Consider the following 17,076-nt stretch of genomic DNA (forward strand, 5'->3'; position numbering starts at 1 on the left):
ATGCAGCTCAGGGGAGATATTTGGGCCCTGAGTGATAAAGGGATGTCCACTTCCAGCCCTCCTATGCCAATTCATGGCAGGTTGCTGCCTCCAGCCTTGGCGGGTCCTTTGCTCTTCCTGGGTCGCTGCAGTTCCAGCATCTTTGAGGGAAGTGTCTGGTCCAGTTTCCCTCTTCCTTCCTCCCCCCTGGGAGATAGATGCTGGTGTAGCTCTGGCTAGGGACTCGATCTGCCTCTGGCTATGGGGGTTTGACAGTGAGGGCATGTTCATAGCAAATGGTTTAACCTCCTTGCCTGGTCCCCTCCATCAGCTGGAGACTCAGGGCAGGGTTGTCAGTGGGTTGGTCTCTTGCTTTTCCGTCCCCGTGGATCTGGCTGGCTGTCCCAGCTATCAGATGGAGAAACTTCCTTTGACCTTCTCTCGTGTGAGACTGGGCTCCTGGCGGCTGCCAGAACTGCTTCGTGATTCCTGGGCAAGAGCCACCAGGCTATCCCACTGCAGCCTGCGCTTTCCAGTCCTCGGGTGCTTCTCTTGGCTGGGCCAGCTCAAAAGATGGGCCGTATCCCATACACAAAGTCCACAGACCCAACCTGCTCTTCACTAGCCTTGAATTTAACCTTTTTAGCTTATTTTTGGCCTATAGAATGAGCAGAATTCACCTGGGTGTCCCTGGAAGCTCTGGGAAGCTGAGCCTAGGGGTTGATAAACAAGGGAACCACTCCAGCAGGCTTGAATGGAGAGAATGAGTTCCTCCATTGGATTAATTTTACCATGTGCCCCCTTCCTTGCTGTCTTGAGCAAGAGCTGGATGGAGACTCTTTATAAAGCCACGTGTGGGGTTCGATGCTGCGGGGACACAGAAGGCTCCTGACATGTTGGTGGTTCTTGAAAGTCAAAGGTGGTGCCTGACACCTTTTCATCTCTCTCTCTCCTTCTTCTCCATCCCCTCTCCTGCAGGAGGGAGCTGGAGAGCCGCTCTTCATGCTCTACTGCGCCATCAAGCAACAGATGGAGAAGGGACCCATTGATGCCATCACAGGAGAGGCTCGCTACTCCCTCAGTGAAGACAAGCTTATCCGGCAGCAGATTGACTACAAAATGCTGGTTAGTAGAAGTGGGAGCCTCACCAATACTGGTGCTTGCCAGGACTGCTAGGTGCAGCTATTTACAAGATCCTGTAGGCACGCAAAGTACTGTGCAGAGAGTGGTTTGTATGTTCTTCTCTCCAGTGTCCCTGAGGTGCCTCTTACCCTGTCTGTGTAGTCCATGTCTCAGCTAGGATGAGATTCGGGGCCTTTGCATGGCAAGGTTTGCTCTTGCTGTGGAGCTGACAAAGCCAGGCATGAACTGAATCCCCCTCTGCACCTCTCCCAACAAACCCCATGGCCCTGACAGATATGGGGACAGAGATGCTGTTGAGTATGTGTTACCTGGAGCAGCCAGTGGCTCTCATTGGGTGGGGATCAAAGTCAAAGCCTTGGGATTACTGCAGGAGATGGAGAGATACTCCTCTTCCTCCATATGCGCCATCTCCTCTGTCCAGCTGAATGATAAGCCAGGCCCTTCCCCTGGCTGAGCCTGCAGCTGGTTCTTCACCACCTATCTCCACTGGGGTGGGGTTGGAAGGGTAGTGGAGTGTGCATAGGCATCACTCAGGCTAGACAGGTTTTTGTGAGCTGGGCATGGTTTACTGGCCCAGGATTCCTTCCCTGGCACTGTACTGCCTTTCTGGGAATAGTTGGAGATTTGGGTACTGGAAGAGAAAGGTGGGGAGAAAGGGAGAGCAGGAATATGCCACGTGGCTGCACCCCTGCAGCAGCCTGGGAGGTGAGAAGACATGGCCTGTAGACAGCTGTAGCCCCATGTCCTTGGACCTGCCTTTGTGGCCAGTGTGTCACATCTCCTCACTTGAGTCTTTCTGCCCCCCTGTGCTGTGCAGACCCTCAACTGTGTGAACCCTGAGAATGAGAACGCCCCGGAGATCCCTGTCAAGGTGCTGAACTGCGACACCATCACGCAGGTTAAAGAGAAGCTGCTGGACGCCGTCTACAAGGGGGTCCCCTATTCCCAGCGACCAAAAGCTGGAGACATGGACCTGGGTAAGAGAGAGGCAAAGCACTTCCCTGTGGGGAGCAGGGATGTGACCAAGAGCAGAAGTGCCAAAAAAACCTGTTCAAGACAGGAAAATCCGTATCTCCTACAGGAAGGGGGTCCTGGCAGGACCAGAGCATTTGTGCTTGTCCAGTCCACCTTTGCTTTGCTGGTGGCACTAACTGTGTGTGGGGACTCCTGGCATGAGAGTGTGGGTCCTGCCAGTAGAGAGGATGGGGAGAAGAACCTCCGCAGCTCTGGCTGTGGTCTGGATTGCAGGCTTGAGGTGGCTGAGGTCCAAGGAGGCGAGCAATAGTTGAGAACTGTATTAATAGTCCTGTTCTTAAAGGAGTGGTAGGAGAATGAAGAGGAGAGGAGCAAAGGAAAACGGTTGCCAGGGTCGAATCGATGCTATCTTTACTGGAGTACTTAGAAACAGCTTTTGTCCAACACTGTATTGACAGTCGTTAGTCCTGGGATTCAAAAGGTGGTGGGAGGGTTCTTCTGTTGGTGCCCAGACTGTGCTCCTGCCCTCGCCTTGGCTTTGTGCTCCAGGCCCCTCACTAACCACAAGGCCTTCTCTCTCATGGGGGCAGAGTGGCGGCAGGGCAGGATGGCCCGGATCATACTGCAGGATGAAGATGTCACCACAAAGATTGACAATGACTGGAAGAGGCTAAACACCTTGGCCCACTACCAGGTAAGGCTCTCTGTGGTGGAGAGCACTGAGCAATCACCAGCTGCTTCGATCATGAGCTTTTCTCCCTGCTCAGCTTGGTCAGGGTCTGGGCTTTGGTCTCCAGACCATGCTGCTCGTGCAGGTGCATGGCCAGGAGGTCTGCAGTCACTTTCCTGTGTGGTCCCCATGTTTATGGTCCTTCCATTCAAGGAAGCACTAAATGGGGCATCTTCAGGACTCATAGAGGCTGTTTCCTGCGCTGACCTTACTTTGCCATTTTCATGTCAAGGTTTCTGGTGTGTTCCTGTTCTGACCCCTGCCTCTGATCTGTTGCAGGGTAGATATGTAGGTCTCCTTTGCAGGAGATGGATGTCCCCAGGGTGGGTGCGGTGTAGCTTCATCCCTCCTGGGCTGCTTTCTCCCCGCTGTGGGGCTGCTCCTCCTGTGCCACTGTGGCGTTACAGCCTGCTCACACCATCTCTGCCCCCAGGTGACGGACGGCTCCTCGGTAGCCCTGGTGCCCAAGCAGAACTCGGCGTACAACATCTCCAACTCCTCCACCTTCACCAAGTCCCTCAGCAGATACGGTGAGCGTGCAGGGGCATCCTCCGCTGTGCTGGCAGGGGAGGCAGCACTGGGCTGGGCTTGCAGACTGTGGCTCATGTGAACAAGGTCCTCCAAACTCCCGTGTCTCCTGCACCATGCTACTAAGAATCATAGTATTGTCTAGGTTGGAAGAGACCCTTGGGATCATCGAGTCCAACCATCTACCCTACTCTGCAAAGTCTCTCCTCATTATTCTAGTATCAGAGAGGGAGCAGATGCCCCCCAGAGCTATCTCTCTTTGCAACATGTCAGACTCAGGGGAGAGCGACACATGTCAGGTCGCTGCTACTAAGGGATCCCCTCCCTTTTATTCCCCTGAAATCTAAATAAAATAGGCACAGAGGCACTTTGCACTGAAATGAGCCGAGTTGAGGTCTCCAGCGAGCATTGCTGGCAAGTGTGCTTCAGCTTTGGTTTGGAAGGGAATAGTGTGGTCAGCTCAGACTGACACAGGAGGCGTCTGTGATCCTGCCACCTGCGTGCTAGGAGCCGGACAGACCTCTGCAGAAACCCTTCCACGATGGTCTGGGTGTACCTCAGCCAGGCTTGCCTGTAGCCCGGCAGGCTGCAAGGACGGTCCCAGCAGAGCTCCCAATCCATGGTGACTGCAGAGGTTGGATCCCAAAGCTCCTGTTTAACAGCTGTGGTGCACCCTGAAGTCACAGTGGAGGGAAGGAGGACAGAGTGGCCGGCGGCGAGGCAGAGGTGGGCAGGGTACGAGTGTCCCCTTGTGCTTGGTGCTTGCAGAGAGCATGCTGCGGACAGCCAGCAGCCCCGACAGCCTGCGCTCACGAACCCCCATGATCACCCCTGACCTGGAGAGCGGCACCAAGCTCTGGCACCTGGTGAAAAACCACGACCACATGGACCAGCGAGAGGGTGACCGGGGCAGCAAGATGGTCTCCGAAATCTACCTGACCCGCCTGCTAGCCACCAAGGTATGGCACAGAGACGCAGAGCTGCCGCCTGGCTTTTCAGCTCTGGATGGTGAGGGGTAGTGATGTGGGTTGTCCAAAAGTGGTAAGCACTGCTTTTTTAATAGCCTTCAGCACAGGAGGAGCTACTCTCTTTGTCTTTGGACTTTCCTGAGCTGGCAGTGATGGTTTTGTGTGTCAAAACCCTCAGTGAATATCCCTTGGGTGGATTTTCCTATTTGCTTTTTGCACGCTTTGTCATTTTTACTGTTCCTTGTATCCTTGAGCAGCTGCTGGACTGCAAAGCAGAGATGTGTTGGGGCAGGTGCCTCATCCCCTTTGGTGTTTGGGATGGATAAAGCTGCGAAATCAGTGATAAAGGAAGGATAATCACCCGGGGCATTTGGCATCACAGCGGGTTCCCCTTCCCTCAGCACATACAAAACCTTCTCTAGTACCGAGTGGGTGCCACGTGTCTGAGATTCCTCTAGAGAGGAGCGGAGGGCTGTGCTGAGGGCACTGGCTCAGGATTGCACAGTCTGGGCTCAGCCATCTTCCCTGTGCCTGGGCTCCCTGCCTCGCAGGACGAGGGCTTGGTCCGTGTTTGTCATCAGGTCTTGGATACCTTAATGGGACCCAAATAAATACTATGATGTGGTGCACATCTGCTTGGTTTTTGTTCTATATGTGGTTTTTACTTGTATGCTTTTAGCATGCCAAATCATGCAGTGAAAGAGGTATCTCATCACTGCAGTGTCTGTTTCCCAGTGTAAACTGCTGAGAACCAGTAGAGTTACACAGACTGTACTGTGCTGCTTTTCCAGGTGGTAGGAATACAAGTGAAATTGGTTTAAAGGCCAAACTTTAGTTAAAGGCTCATCTCTCTGCTGCCTCTGGGCGTTGCTGAGCCACCCTTCCCTCTTTCTCCTCAGGGCACCCTACAGAAATTCGTGGATGACCTGTTTGAGACCATCTTCAGCACAGCACATCGTGGGAGCGCGCTGCCCCTTGCCATCAAATACATGTTTGATTTCCTGGATGAACAAGCTGATAAGCATCAGATCAATGATTACGATGTCAGGCACACCTGGAAGAGTAACTGGTAATGGAGAGGGGAAGTGGGACAGAGGAGGGGGGGGCTGACGATATCACAGCTAACGATACTTGCTACCCCTCCCGCAGGGAGCAGAAATATGTCCTTGGAAACAATCCAGGACAAGAGAGGCCCGTATCTCTGTATTTCGGGTGTGGGTAAATCCCTTGCATGCCTTCGTGCAGCAGAAAAAATCCCAGGAATGCAGGGCTCCCTCAGCCCTTCCATCCCCAAATCCGGGGCACCATGCTCTGCCTGATGGTTGGAGTCAGCCGAGGACTTCAGTGGTTCTGTTCCCATCTCACCTTGAGTAAACGCCGCTTGGATTTCCATCCTCCAGGCTCCTCTGGAGATGCCAGCCCCAATTCTTGTCTCGGCTGTCCTAAAGGTGTTTCCACGCTCCCTCCCATACAAACAAAGTCGGCGTAAAGCCGTGTATGCAGAGCCAGCCCATCGGCGCTGCTCATCGCTCCCTGAAAAGCGGGGCGGAGCGGCTGGTGAGACCTCCATCGGTGCTGTGCTCGGGCCAGGGCTCGAGCAGGCGTTGGCTCCTGCTCTGCATCCCCCCCCTCGGCATTTTTCGTTTCTGCTGCCTCACTGATTTCATCTCTCTGATCTTGCCGTTACTGGAGACGGGTACGTACATTCCCGTGTCTGGCATTTGTTAAATGGCAGCCAAATTGCTTTTGTATAGTTCAGTAACTGTTGGCAATTAGCAGGGCAGGAAAAGAAACATTTTTAAATGGAGATGTGAGAGCGCGGAAGTGCTTGGAACTGATTTATAACTCGGCTTTCTATATTAAAAGAAGGAGCGAAAGGCAAGGAAGGAAAAAAAAAAGCCCCGCTCCACAGGGGCTGGGCGTGCAGGCTCCTGCATACTAATGCCTGTGCTTATCTCTGGGCGCTAATTCGATGTGTGGAGCTAATTTCTTGAGGCCATTCCCTTCACAAATGAAATATGTACATGCACCCGGTACCCTCATTAGGAAAGTCCTGGGGAACGAAGTGTGTTTTGTCTAAGATAAAAGCATTTGCTGGGTGTTGGTGCTGAGGGATGACAGAGCGGAGAGGCTTTCTGATGGGGGGAGACCTTGAGATGCTCATGGGAGAGGAGAGGGGCAGCGGGACTGGGAAATGGAGCCACGGAGGGTGGCACATGTATCAGTATGCAGTAAACACACAGTCGCTGGCTGGCCAGGAGACCCGCTGTCTCTACAGCTGAGAGCTTCATTTCCAGCATCCGAGGCTGCCTAAATTCTTCTCTGGTGTTAAATGTGCTAATGAGTCCCTTGAGGAGTCCAGTTAACCCCCTCCTCCTCCATGGTAGATGTGTGAAATGCCACATGTCACCGTAGACGGGCTTATTGATGGGAGAGGAGGGGATCGTGCCTGGTTTGACCCATGGACTTAGCAAGGGCTCTTCAGTATGAGTGGATTCTTGGAGAAACTGCAGATCTGTGCTGCCTGGGTTTACCTTTAGAGATGTTGGCAGTGCTGAGGAATTTCTTCATGGAGAGCTGCGACCATGTTGGGGTGGGCAGAGGAGGTGGTATTGCAATGGGGCAGAGGGGAACAGCCATCTACCCCAGGTTGTTTGCGTTGCTGGGGCTTTGGGAAAAGCATCCTGCCCGGTTCTGGGTCATGGGGAGCTCCTCCTCTGCAACCGGAGGTGCATGTGCGCTGGCTGCCATGCTGGGTCCTGGTGCTGACTCCTGTTTCCTTCTTCCCTCAGTCTACCTCTACGTTTTTGGGTGAATGTGATTAAGAACCCCCAGTTTGTGTTCGACATTCACAAGAACAGTATTACTGATGCCTGCCTATCTGTGGTGGCTCAGACATTCATGGACTCCTGCTCAACTTCTGAGCACAAGCTAGGAAAAGACTCTCCCTCCAACAAACTACTGTACGCCAAGGACATCCCCAACTACAAGAGCTGGGTAGAAAGGTGAGTAGACTTGGCAATAGCTCCTTGCACTGCCTGGAGGACACTACAGTGGATATATGTGGGTGTGGGGACTCGGGTCATTGGGAGGACTCCTCTTGGCAGATGTCTATATTAACGCTTGCGGAAGGTGATCCTCTCATATGGGAGATGATGCTTTCCCGTGATTGTCTCCTGGAATGCGTTTGCACTGACTGTTTGACAGAGCCGTTTATGACTTGCTTAAGGGGTGCTAAAAGCAACCTCCACTTTTAGGTTGTCTGATGTTTGCTGTTGTAAAAACTTGGTCTGTGCTAGGAAATTGCTCACACCTCCCTTGATCGCTTTCGAAGAGCAGAGAGAAGTCAGCCTTGGACTAGAGAAGTGCCTTTTTTGTACCATGACAATACACACAGGTTTTGCTGAAATGGTTGAAAATTACCATTTCCCATCTCTCATCCATCTGTACATCTCACCTGGGATCCTGATGAGAGCATGTGCTCTGAGGCAGTGCTCGGGCTGCTGTCACTGTGCCGAAGAGCAGGGAGAGGAGCAGGTCCCCTGACTCCCTCAACACCCTCCGCGTTCACTGTTAGCTGACGAGAGACATCCTTCTGTCCCGCTGAATTAATGCAGTGGTAAAGGTTCAGGGTTTGAATGCTCCTGATTGCAAATTGATGCGCTCAGGCATAATGCTGTGTTTAGCTTTATCCTTTTGGGAGAGAAACCTAGGAGATGTCCTCCAAAGCCCTCCAAATAGAGCTACTGTTAAAATGTTGCTGTGTGGCAAAGTGGGACTTCATCAAGCTTAAAAAATGGCAGATTGCAGGTTGCTGATGCAACTTTCCCCTTGTGCTGATAAGCCGTGCAGGAGATTAGGCTCCTTTTTTAAACTGAAGACCCTTCCCTCTTTTCAGCATCTAGACCAGACAGAGAATGAACCAAATGAAAGCTGTCCAGGCAACAATAAGCATCATATTCTGTAGTTTGCAAGCGTGGGACTTTATAGCCTAAATCATCCTTTGTACACTTGCTTGTACACAGTTATTTTTATGGCACCGTTGGCATGCCTTTGGAGGCGCTTTGCAGGCAGGTACAAAGACAAGCTTCTTCCCTTGAGGAAGATCGGGCTTGGATCAGAAGAAAAGATGCCCCTGAAATGTGATGGCTGAGATGAGAGATGAGCTCCATCGTAACTGGAGAAATTTCTTTGCGGGGGGCTGGACGGGGCTTTGGGGTCCTGTAGGAACATCACAAACTTCATAAGGTGAATTTCTCTGACCTTGCCATCTCTATGACAAAAATACTCGGCTCTGTGTGTGCCCAGAGGAAAAAAAAGGTATAAAACCGTTCCAGAGTGAAACATTGGTCTAGACATGCTGTGTCCCAGGGGAGGAGGCGAGAGATCTCACCAATGACAGATGTTCCTGCCACCGCTTACCGGCGGTGTGGTCCCCGAGGCAGCCGAGCAGGGGGCAGAGCTGCCCGGTGCAGGGTGCGACTGCGTCTCCCACCTCTCCTCTGCTGCGGGGATTTATGGCGTAATCGGCATTTCTGGCTTTTGGCACAGTTATCGTCGCGAAGCTTTGCAGAGGCAGGATGGGAGCGATGCGTGGGCGGCTGAGTGGGACTGCTAGTCCCAACAGCAGGTCTGTCTGTTGCCGTGTTTCAGGCACCAGCTGAAAAATGGGCATCCTGCCCGTCTGAGGGAGGAATAGCGATGGTAAAGGGCTTGGGAAGGTGGGGAGCCTGGGAAAAAGCCAAGGGGACTGCTGTCGGGGTCGTGGCTGTGGTAGGTGTCCTCTGGAAATGGTAGGTGTGACTGGGATCTTGGACCGATGGAGCCATGCACACTTGTATTGAAAAATGATGGCTTCCTGCCATGCTCTGTGTCATGATAAAACCAAGAACGTAAAACTGTTGCATGTCACCTGGACATCTTGTGGCAGCCACAAAAGCTTTCTTCTTCAGCAGGTCTTCCTTGTACATTTATCTCCCATGAGTCCATCCCCACAGGGGCCTTCACCTGTGGGGTTAAAGGGTGGCCAGGAGGATCTCTATGGGTTTTCTTTGCTAATCAAAGCCAGCTGGAACTGAGAAGGTTCGGCATATTGTCCCTAATATTCCTCAGCACAGACAGAGGTAATGTCAGCTTTAGGAGACATCACTCTGGGGGTGATCTCTCTAGCGGCATAGCAGATCTCTTGGTGCCTCACCTCGGACCACTGCTCTCTTGGCAGTATCCAGGAAATCTCCCATATCACTCTCTGGGTGCGAATGAGCCGCCTTGTAAAAACTGCCCAAGTAATTTATCACTAGCTGAGTTCAGCGCCGTGGGATGGAGTAGATCCTCATATTCATCTCCTCAAGTGGTCTTGCTGCCATCTGCTCCTATTCAAGTGCTTCAGCCGTGTTCCACCTCAGCATTCAGCTGATGATGCTAATGATGCTAATCACTGTACCAGAAACTTCACTGAGTAGTTTGAGGAGTCATGAGGAGTAAAGCAAACCTGGGAGAAACTGGCACTCTGTATTTCCAGGTGGTGGGAGCAGCCGGGGCTCATTTGCTGTGGGGAGCGTTTCTTTTTTAATAGAGGCCTGTGGACACAACCCTGCTTTCCAAAAGGACCTCAGCAGCCAGTCCACTGGTTTGTCTGCTTGGTGTAACCCTCCTGCTGCAGTGGGATACTGCGGCTTGCATCTCCCTGTGTTTTGATGCGTATCTCCCTGTTAGATATTCTGTTTTCCTACTATGATTCTGGACCATATAAGCTGTGTCTGGGTTTCCCTGTATTTGCTGAGCATATCAGTGCAGCAGCTATGGGATGAGACTGCAAACCTTAAGGTGTCCTGGGAAATGCAAGGTAGTATCTTGCTGGTAGCAACCATCAGAGAAGCACAAGAAGGCAGAAAAGCACCAAGTCATTTGGCCCAGGCATGCCCTAAGCCATCAGCAGCCTCCTCTGCTGCCCGGGATCCTTTGATTTCACAGATGTGTCTGCAGAACCTTGGTTTTTGCTGAAAATGAAAGCTCCTCATAGCTTTTTGGTGAGCAGTAACTTCTGAACACGGCCAGCGGCAGTCATAGGCTGTGTTGAAATCCTGTTGCTGCGTAGGACGTAACCACGCAGGCGTGTATCACTGCAAGGACTGGACGTGAACTTGTCTTGTGTTCACACACCAAGTATTTAATTGAATGCAAAGGGGCATCGTTAGCTTTGGTGACACGGCAACCTTGGGAGAAGGGTAGCAAAGCCTTACGGATTGCTGCAGGCATGGAGGATTCTGGCGGATGCAGTTTCTTGGCAAAGCACAGCAATGGGATGGGAAGGAGGAAAAACGTGTGGTTTAGGAGAGGGTGAGAAATCCTTCGAAGCAGCGGCTCCTGGCTTCCCAGCACGGTGAGCTGGGCTGGGCTGAGCTCGGCGCTGCTCCATTGGGAGCATGTTCCTAATGATGCTGACTGCAGAGTGCTCAGAGACCTCTTGGTGAGCAGCAGCGATCGCAGTATGTCACCGCTTGGAGGCAAGATGCTCTCCACTCTCCAGTGGCTGTTCTCAGCGAGCATCGTGGTGGGGACCCATCTCCTTCTGTCTGGCCCTATTTCTGATCCACTGTTCTGTTTCTCCCTTGCAGATATTATGCAGATATAGCTAAAATGCCAGCGATCAGTGACCAGGACATGAGCGCATACCTGGCGGAGCAGTCGCGGTTACACCTCAGCCAGTTCAACAGTATGAGTGCGCTGCATGAGATCTACTCCTACATCACCAAGTACAAGGACGAGGTAAGATGCGGTGATGGAGAGTCAAGCCTGGGCGGCGATCTGTGTCCCTTTGCCCTCGCTTCTGCAGTCCGATGCTTTTTCCTATAGAAAAACACCCCATGAAATGTGGGAGAGCAACGTAGTCCGTGTCTGTGCTCAAGCTGGTGAGGAAGGAAGGCTTTGGGACATGTGGAGGCATGCGCTGGTGTAGGCAGTGCTTCATTCCCCGTATTTTCTGCAGGGAGTAATGTGGGAAACACCTATTTTTCTGCACATTTGGCACATGAGCTCCGCGGAGCTGCAGAGTTTGCGGCGGTATCTCAGTGTGCCTCCCCTCCTTGCCTCTCCTATCCCCGGCCAGCGCCGTGGCGGTACCAGCGCCGTGTGATTATACAGGCAGCATCTGGCTCTGCTCCCTGGGGATGCCAGAGGATGCGGTGGCCTCTTCAGTGCTTGCTTTGTGAACATCAGTAAGAATGGTTAAAAACCCCTCTGTAGTAATTTATACAAATTAATTTCATAAAGCACTGCTCAAATCCACACCCCGCATCTTTTTATTAAAGCAATAAAATATGTAACTACAGTAAAATATGGATCTATACATGTAACATGATAGTATAGGTTTTATTGTCCCAATAAAGCGGACTGATGACTGTTTGAACGGTGGCTTATTTAGACAACGGAGTGCCAGAACATCTCACTTGGAGAGAGCCAGGAGAGCCAGCCTCTCGCCCCACAGGGAGAGGGAATGGGGTCCCGGTCGTAGCCTTGCAGGAATCCTCAGAAGCATCTCCCAGCACCACTTGAGATGTGAATTTAGGGAGTCTATGGTCAGGTTGTAGCAGACCTGGCCCCGGGGTCTGAGGACAGTGGTAGGACTGTGGTGGCCAAAATCCTCGTGGAGCTGGGTGCTGTGCAGGAGTGAGGAGGAGGAGAACCTGGCTTGCCTACAGGGATGGGAGAAAACCCCAGTGCCTGGGAAGGCACCGTGTGGTGGTCACTGGGCAGCTGTTGGCCATGTGCTGATGACCATGCTGGTGGGACCACTGTGCCTCTCCCCACATGACTTGGGATGGCACATCCAGGAGGCCCCCGTAGCTTTGTGTAATGAGTTAGCCATGAAGGGTTTCTGGGCTTTTACAGTTTGTACAACAGCTCTGCAGCTACCAAGAGAGTGGGAGAGGAGTGGTCTGGAGGATCTAGATCTGCTGCAGGGCAGCCATCATCCCTCAGCCATCATCAAGTGCTTGCTTCCTCCTGGCTAAAAGTCCCCCAAGCCTTAAATAAATCTTCCGAGCGCTGGGTGAGAGCAGGGAGGGGCGTTAATGAGCTGCTCTGTGGGGGCACAGGTCCTCTTCTTGCCCACTAACGGCAGCCTGACATCTGTTGAGTGTCTTGCTGTCGCCTGCTCTCGGAGCCTCACAAGTGTGTTCACAGCTCTCAGGAACTTCTTTTATTATTTGTAATGGGATTAATAAATCGCAGCTGTTCCCTTTGTTTGTTTTCATTCATTAAGCACAATTATATGCAGCCCGATTGCACCCTCTTTGATGCAAAATGGGAGAGAATAATTTTTCCTGTTGTTCAGTGCAATAATATGCTGTCATTGGCTGTGAATGAAAATCATAATTAATTTTCATTTGGGTACTTGCATCTTGGTAATCAGTGGTCCTGGCTCCTTACAGCAGGTGACAAACCTGGGTGTCTCTCTATGCTCAGCACAGGTTTCCTTTGCCTGCATTGTTTCCGTGAGGCTGAGATAAAAGAGGAGCAAATCAATGCAGGGGCAGGTTGTGAATCCTTCGACGCCTCAGCATCCCTGGATACACAGCTGTCTTATCGGGAGAGGCGGAGGAGGCGGGCAGGGGGAATAGACTCCTCTTTCACTTCTCGTACCGTTCTCACTTGGTTCCAGCTCAGCCACCTTTCAGGCACGTGGGGTTTTGATTTCTACATGAGTGTTATTGTAGTTATTTTATTCTGCCTGTAAGTGTGACGGCCAACAGTGGCTGCAGAGATGGATGGTGGGGTAGTGTCCCCGGTGGCAGGTTTTGTGGGAGAATCTATGAACTCTCACGAGTCCGGCTGTAGCCCGGGGTCGTTGCTGCCAGGGGAGGTAAATCAGATGTGCCTGGCTCTGGCTGGTGAATTTTCCCCTCCTCAGTCGCTGGTGTCATGATGTGGCGTTCCCCCTTCCTCTGGGAATAGATTTCCCCGTGGGACATCTCCCGCTGCTCCAGTGGGCAGGGAACAGCCTGGTCCTGTCCCAAAAAGCCTGGCGGAGAGCCAGAGCCTGTCGGTGGCCGGAGGCTGCTGCATGGCAGCGTGGTGGATGCTGCACAGCACGCCCTGCACGCCGCTCCACAACCCGCCGGCGCTGCAGCAGCTCTTAATCAAAGGGAGCTGATTCCCCATTAAGAAGTTACCTGTAGGGCTCCTGATGGACTTTGCCTGCCTCCTAGTAAGTCTATTAATTATACAACAGTTTGTTTCCAATTATGCGGCCAATGAAATGGTTAATCAAGTCCCCTTTGACGGATGCCTTGATATTTATTGCAAAAAATTTGCTCTCTCAACTAGCTCACCCGAGGAGATGAGATTTCTGTCAGGTTTGTTTTTTTAAATCAGCTTTTCTGCTCTGCTGGCGTGATGTTAGTGAGACGAGACTCCTGGCTGCTGAGAGGGCAACTGCCCCTTGGTTTTACGCTTCATTACTCCTTTCTCCCCACTCTGAGCCTCGTCTTCCACCCTCCCGCTGCCGTCATTCCTTCCCCAGCCCTGGGGACATGGCGCGTCCAGCCCACGGCAGGGGACTGTCCCTCCACCTTGTGATCTGTCATCATGGCCAGGAGCTTGTTTGGAGAAAGGGGATTTCAAGGGAGGAAAGTCATCCTCGGATGTCTGGGGGTGCACCCCTTGCACGGGACTGAGGGCTCCCGGCATGGCTGGCTTTGCTGATGCATCCTTCTGGTGTCCCTCTCCATCGCCCCAGTGCCACCCAGTCGTCCACCTTGGGGAGAGATGAGCGGGGTTTTACCACTGGCAGCAGCTGAAGCCTCGTGGATTTGGTCTTTTTGTGCTCGTGGAACCAGTTCATGGCTTGATTGTGGGCTCTGAAATGCAGCCCCTGCCTCCCTAGGACGTCATATGTTTGTTGGAGTCACGGTCATGGTGGGAAGTTGTCGTTCTCTTGGGTTTGGGGTTCACCTTCCATTTGATGATGGATGTTTGTTGTCTTCCTTTCTCCACGTGCACATTGGCTTTTCATGAGTATCAAGCAGGTCCCTGGTGTTACTGCAAACCCTTGGGGGTCCCACGAGTCTGTCTGTGGGGTGGCAGCACTCAGAGTGGTGTCCTCCACTTCACGCCTCTTTGGCTCTTTCCTGGCATTGTTAGGGCCGGGAACGAATGCGCTCCACTTCCCATGGGGCCACATCCCCATGACTTGATGCCATCAATGAAGCAGCGCAGCCGCGGGCAACAAAGAGCCACTTTGGGTAGGAGGGCATCTCCTCACCCTCTCTTCTCCCCTCTCTCTCCCAGATTTTAGCCGCGTTGGAGAAGGACGAGCAGGCCCGGAGGCAGCGGCTGAGGAGTAAGCTGGAGCAGGCGATCGACACAATGGCCTTAAGCAGCTGAGAAGGCGGCGGTGCGGTGCCAGCATCCCGGGCAGCAGAGCTGGCAGGAGGGAGGGCCGGCCATTGAAACAAACAGGAAAAACCCCAAATTATAATAAAAATTACGTTTCGTTTTGCCGGGGGAAGGGCAGAAAAACTCTTTCTAAGGCAGCGGATTCTGCCAGGGGAAAAAAAAAAACCAACCAACCCAACAAACAAATCCCGACGACAGCGGCAACATCGATAAAACCTTCTGACACACATACAACTCCCCCGATCCAAGCGGGATGCAGCAGGGACCTTGCAGAGAGGCGATGGCGGACGGAGGAGAAGGGGGTTGCCTGCCCCATGGACCCGCTGGGCATCCCTCGCCCGGGCAGAGCCCCTGAGCCCCCAGGGAAGGAGGGTCGGGACCGTGGGGCTTTCTAGGACGGCCCCCTCTCCTCCTCCTCCTCCTCTCTTTTTCTGTCTTTTCCCCCTTCTCTCTCTCTCTGGCCTTCTGCCACTAGTGTTAACTGCTATATTTGCACAATTTACATGAGACAAACAAAATTTTTAATTTAAAGAAAAAAAAATTATAACAAAAAATGGGAGGGGAAAAAAATGATTCTAAATTTTTGCAACAAACTAACAAAAACGGTTTTACAAAATAAGCTAAAGGACTGATGCTGGGGAGATTTGGGGGTGGGGGCAGTAGGGGTGGGCAGGAAAGGGAGAAATCCCTGAGCTTTGATATTTCTGAAATACGTCCTGTGCCATGTTTTATTTGAATGTTGTTTAGTGTGGAAAAAAAAAATGGGAAAAAAAAAAAGTGGGAGTTTTGTTAGCTGAGTAGATGCTCTTATTTAAATGCTGCTGGAGTGGTTCTGGAAGTCACGATCAGAGAGGAAGGGGGATCCCAAGGTTGGTTTTTCTTTTCCTGAGGGATCGTGGAGGGATGGTTGGTGTTTTGTTGAGCTCATCCTCGTTTTCCTGGTCCAGTGGCCGCAGGGAGGTGTGGGCAGCACTGCCTGCCCTTGCCTGTCCCAGGATGATGTTGGGCAGAGGACGGCTGCGGGGGCTTGGGGGCTGTTGGGATGGTTTGTGGAGAGCCAGCCTGGGTTTTTTTGGCAGATCCCTGGCGCTGGAGCAGCCTTAACGAAGCCCCTTTATTCCTCCCCCATCATCTTTTTGCGCTGATGCAGGGGAAGGGACCAGATCCCTGGGGAAGGGTGGGGGGGCAGCTCCTCCTCTTCTCCTGACCGGGATCCCCCTGGCAAACCCTGCTGGGTGACCAGCTCATGGAGGGACTGGGACGCTCGGCCACCACGGGGCTGTCGCCTGCTCCTCCACCCCTGGAAGCCCAAAAGTGTGCAGGACTTTCTGCCCAAGATTGACCTTTCTTTCTCTGTCTTTTCCTTCTTTCTCTCCCTTTCTCTCCTTGCTGTCACCCCGTCTCCCCTCCGCTGCCTCCGCCCTGCCAGGGGGTTTGCTGGAAACCAGAGGTCTCTCCCTTGGCTGCCTCCTTCGAAATGTCAGATCCTCGTGGGTTTGTGCTTTCCAGAGATGAAAAGGTGCCGAATGCTGCCCTGAAATGGCAGCAGGTGACCAAAAACTTCCAAAAAAAAAATGAACAAACCCCTTTCCTTTTCTGTACCGAGAGCTCCCGTCGCTGCCCGGGCCACGGCAGACGGAGCCAAACTCTGCCAGGAGCGGGTGGCTGTCAAAATCCAAGTGTAAAGAAGTCCAGCTGATTTCTGTCCATTCCCTTAAATCACAAGTTAAGGGGGGGGAGAGGGAGAAGTAATGAAGTTTTTAATTAAAAAAAAAAATAATAATAAAAGTGTGTATATATATATATGTGGTTACAATCTAATTCTCGTGCCCCAGTGGGGTGCTGTATAGTTAACTGAAGGAGAATCGAACCAATATAAATATGAAATGAATTTACACAGCCAGTTAAAACAAAACAAACAACAACTACAGGAAAAAGAAAAAAAGATACCAAATGGTCTGGAAGAAATTTCCAAGCCTTTCTCACCATGCAGAACAATCTCGTTTGAAGCCTGCACATCTCTTGTTATGTTGTAATTTTGTTTGCGTTTGTTTTGTTTTAATAAGGAGGGAAAGGAGAAGACGCTGATTAAAAAAAAACAAAAAAAACAAACAGCAGCAACAAAAAACCCAACCACAACAGCAAAACTATGTTTGAAAAAGAAGTAATAATTGTTTCCCAAACCTACAAACCCCGAGCTGTCGCTGGATTTCTGAGAGCTGTGGGCTGTTGCATGACTGTGCTAGATTTTAGTCTGAGTTGATCTTTTTAAGAAACAGAAGAAAAAAAAAAAACCATAAAACAAAAAAACTGCAAGTGTTGAATATTAGAGGTTTGTTTAGACCTGTTACCTTT

The 17,076-nt window shown here is 51.8% G+C and overlaps 1 protein-coding gene across 1 annotated transcript in view; it reads left to right on the forward strand.

Moving 5' to 3' along the window:
• The window catches only part of PLXNA1 (plexin A1), a 106,274-nt gene extending 91,565 nt beyond the window's left edge, over positions 1 to 14,709 (forward strand). Inside the window, exons 23-31 of the mRNA XM_009889854.1 lie at positions 958 to 1,104; positions 1,940 to 2,099; positions 2,688 to 2,791; positions 3,261 to 3,357; positions 4,124 to 4,314; positions 5,223 to 5,392; positions 7,116 to 7,328; positions 10,941 to 11,091; positions 14,614 to 14,709. Of these exons, the coding sequence (XP_009888156.1) occupies positions 958 to 1,104; positions 1,940 to 2,099; positions 2,688 to 2,791; positions 3,261 to 3,357; positions 4,124 to 4,314; positions 5,223 to 5,392; positions 7,116 to 7,328; positions 10,941 to 11,091; positions 14,614 to 14,709 (1,329 nt within the window). The remainder of the gene's footprint in view (positions 1 to 957; positions 1,105 to 1,939; positions 2,100 to 2,687; positions 2,792 to 3,260; positions 3,358 to 4,123; positions 4,315 to 5,222; positions 5,393 to 7,115; positions 7,329 to 10,940; positions 11,092 to 14,613) is intronic.
• The last annotated feature ends 2,367 nt before the right edge of the window (positions 14,710 to 17,076 follow it).

This window comes from Charadrius vociferus, unplaced genomic scaffold, assembly GCF_000708025.1.
Source record: "Charadrius vociferus isolate BGI_N301 unplaced genomic scaffold, ASM70802v2 scaffold257, whole genome shotgun sequence".
NCBI lineage: Eukaryota > Metazoa > Chordata > Aves > Charadriiformes > Charadriidae > Charadrius > Charadrius vociferus.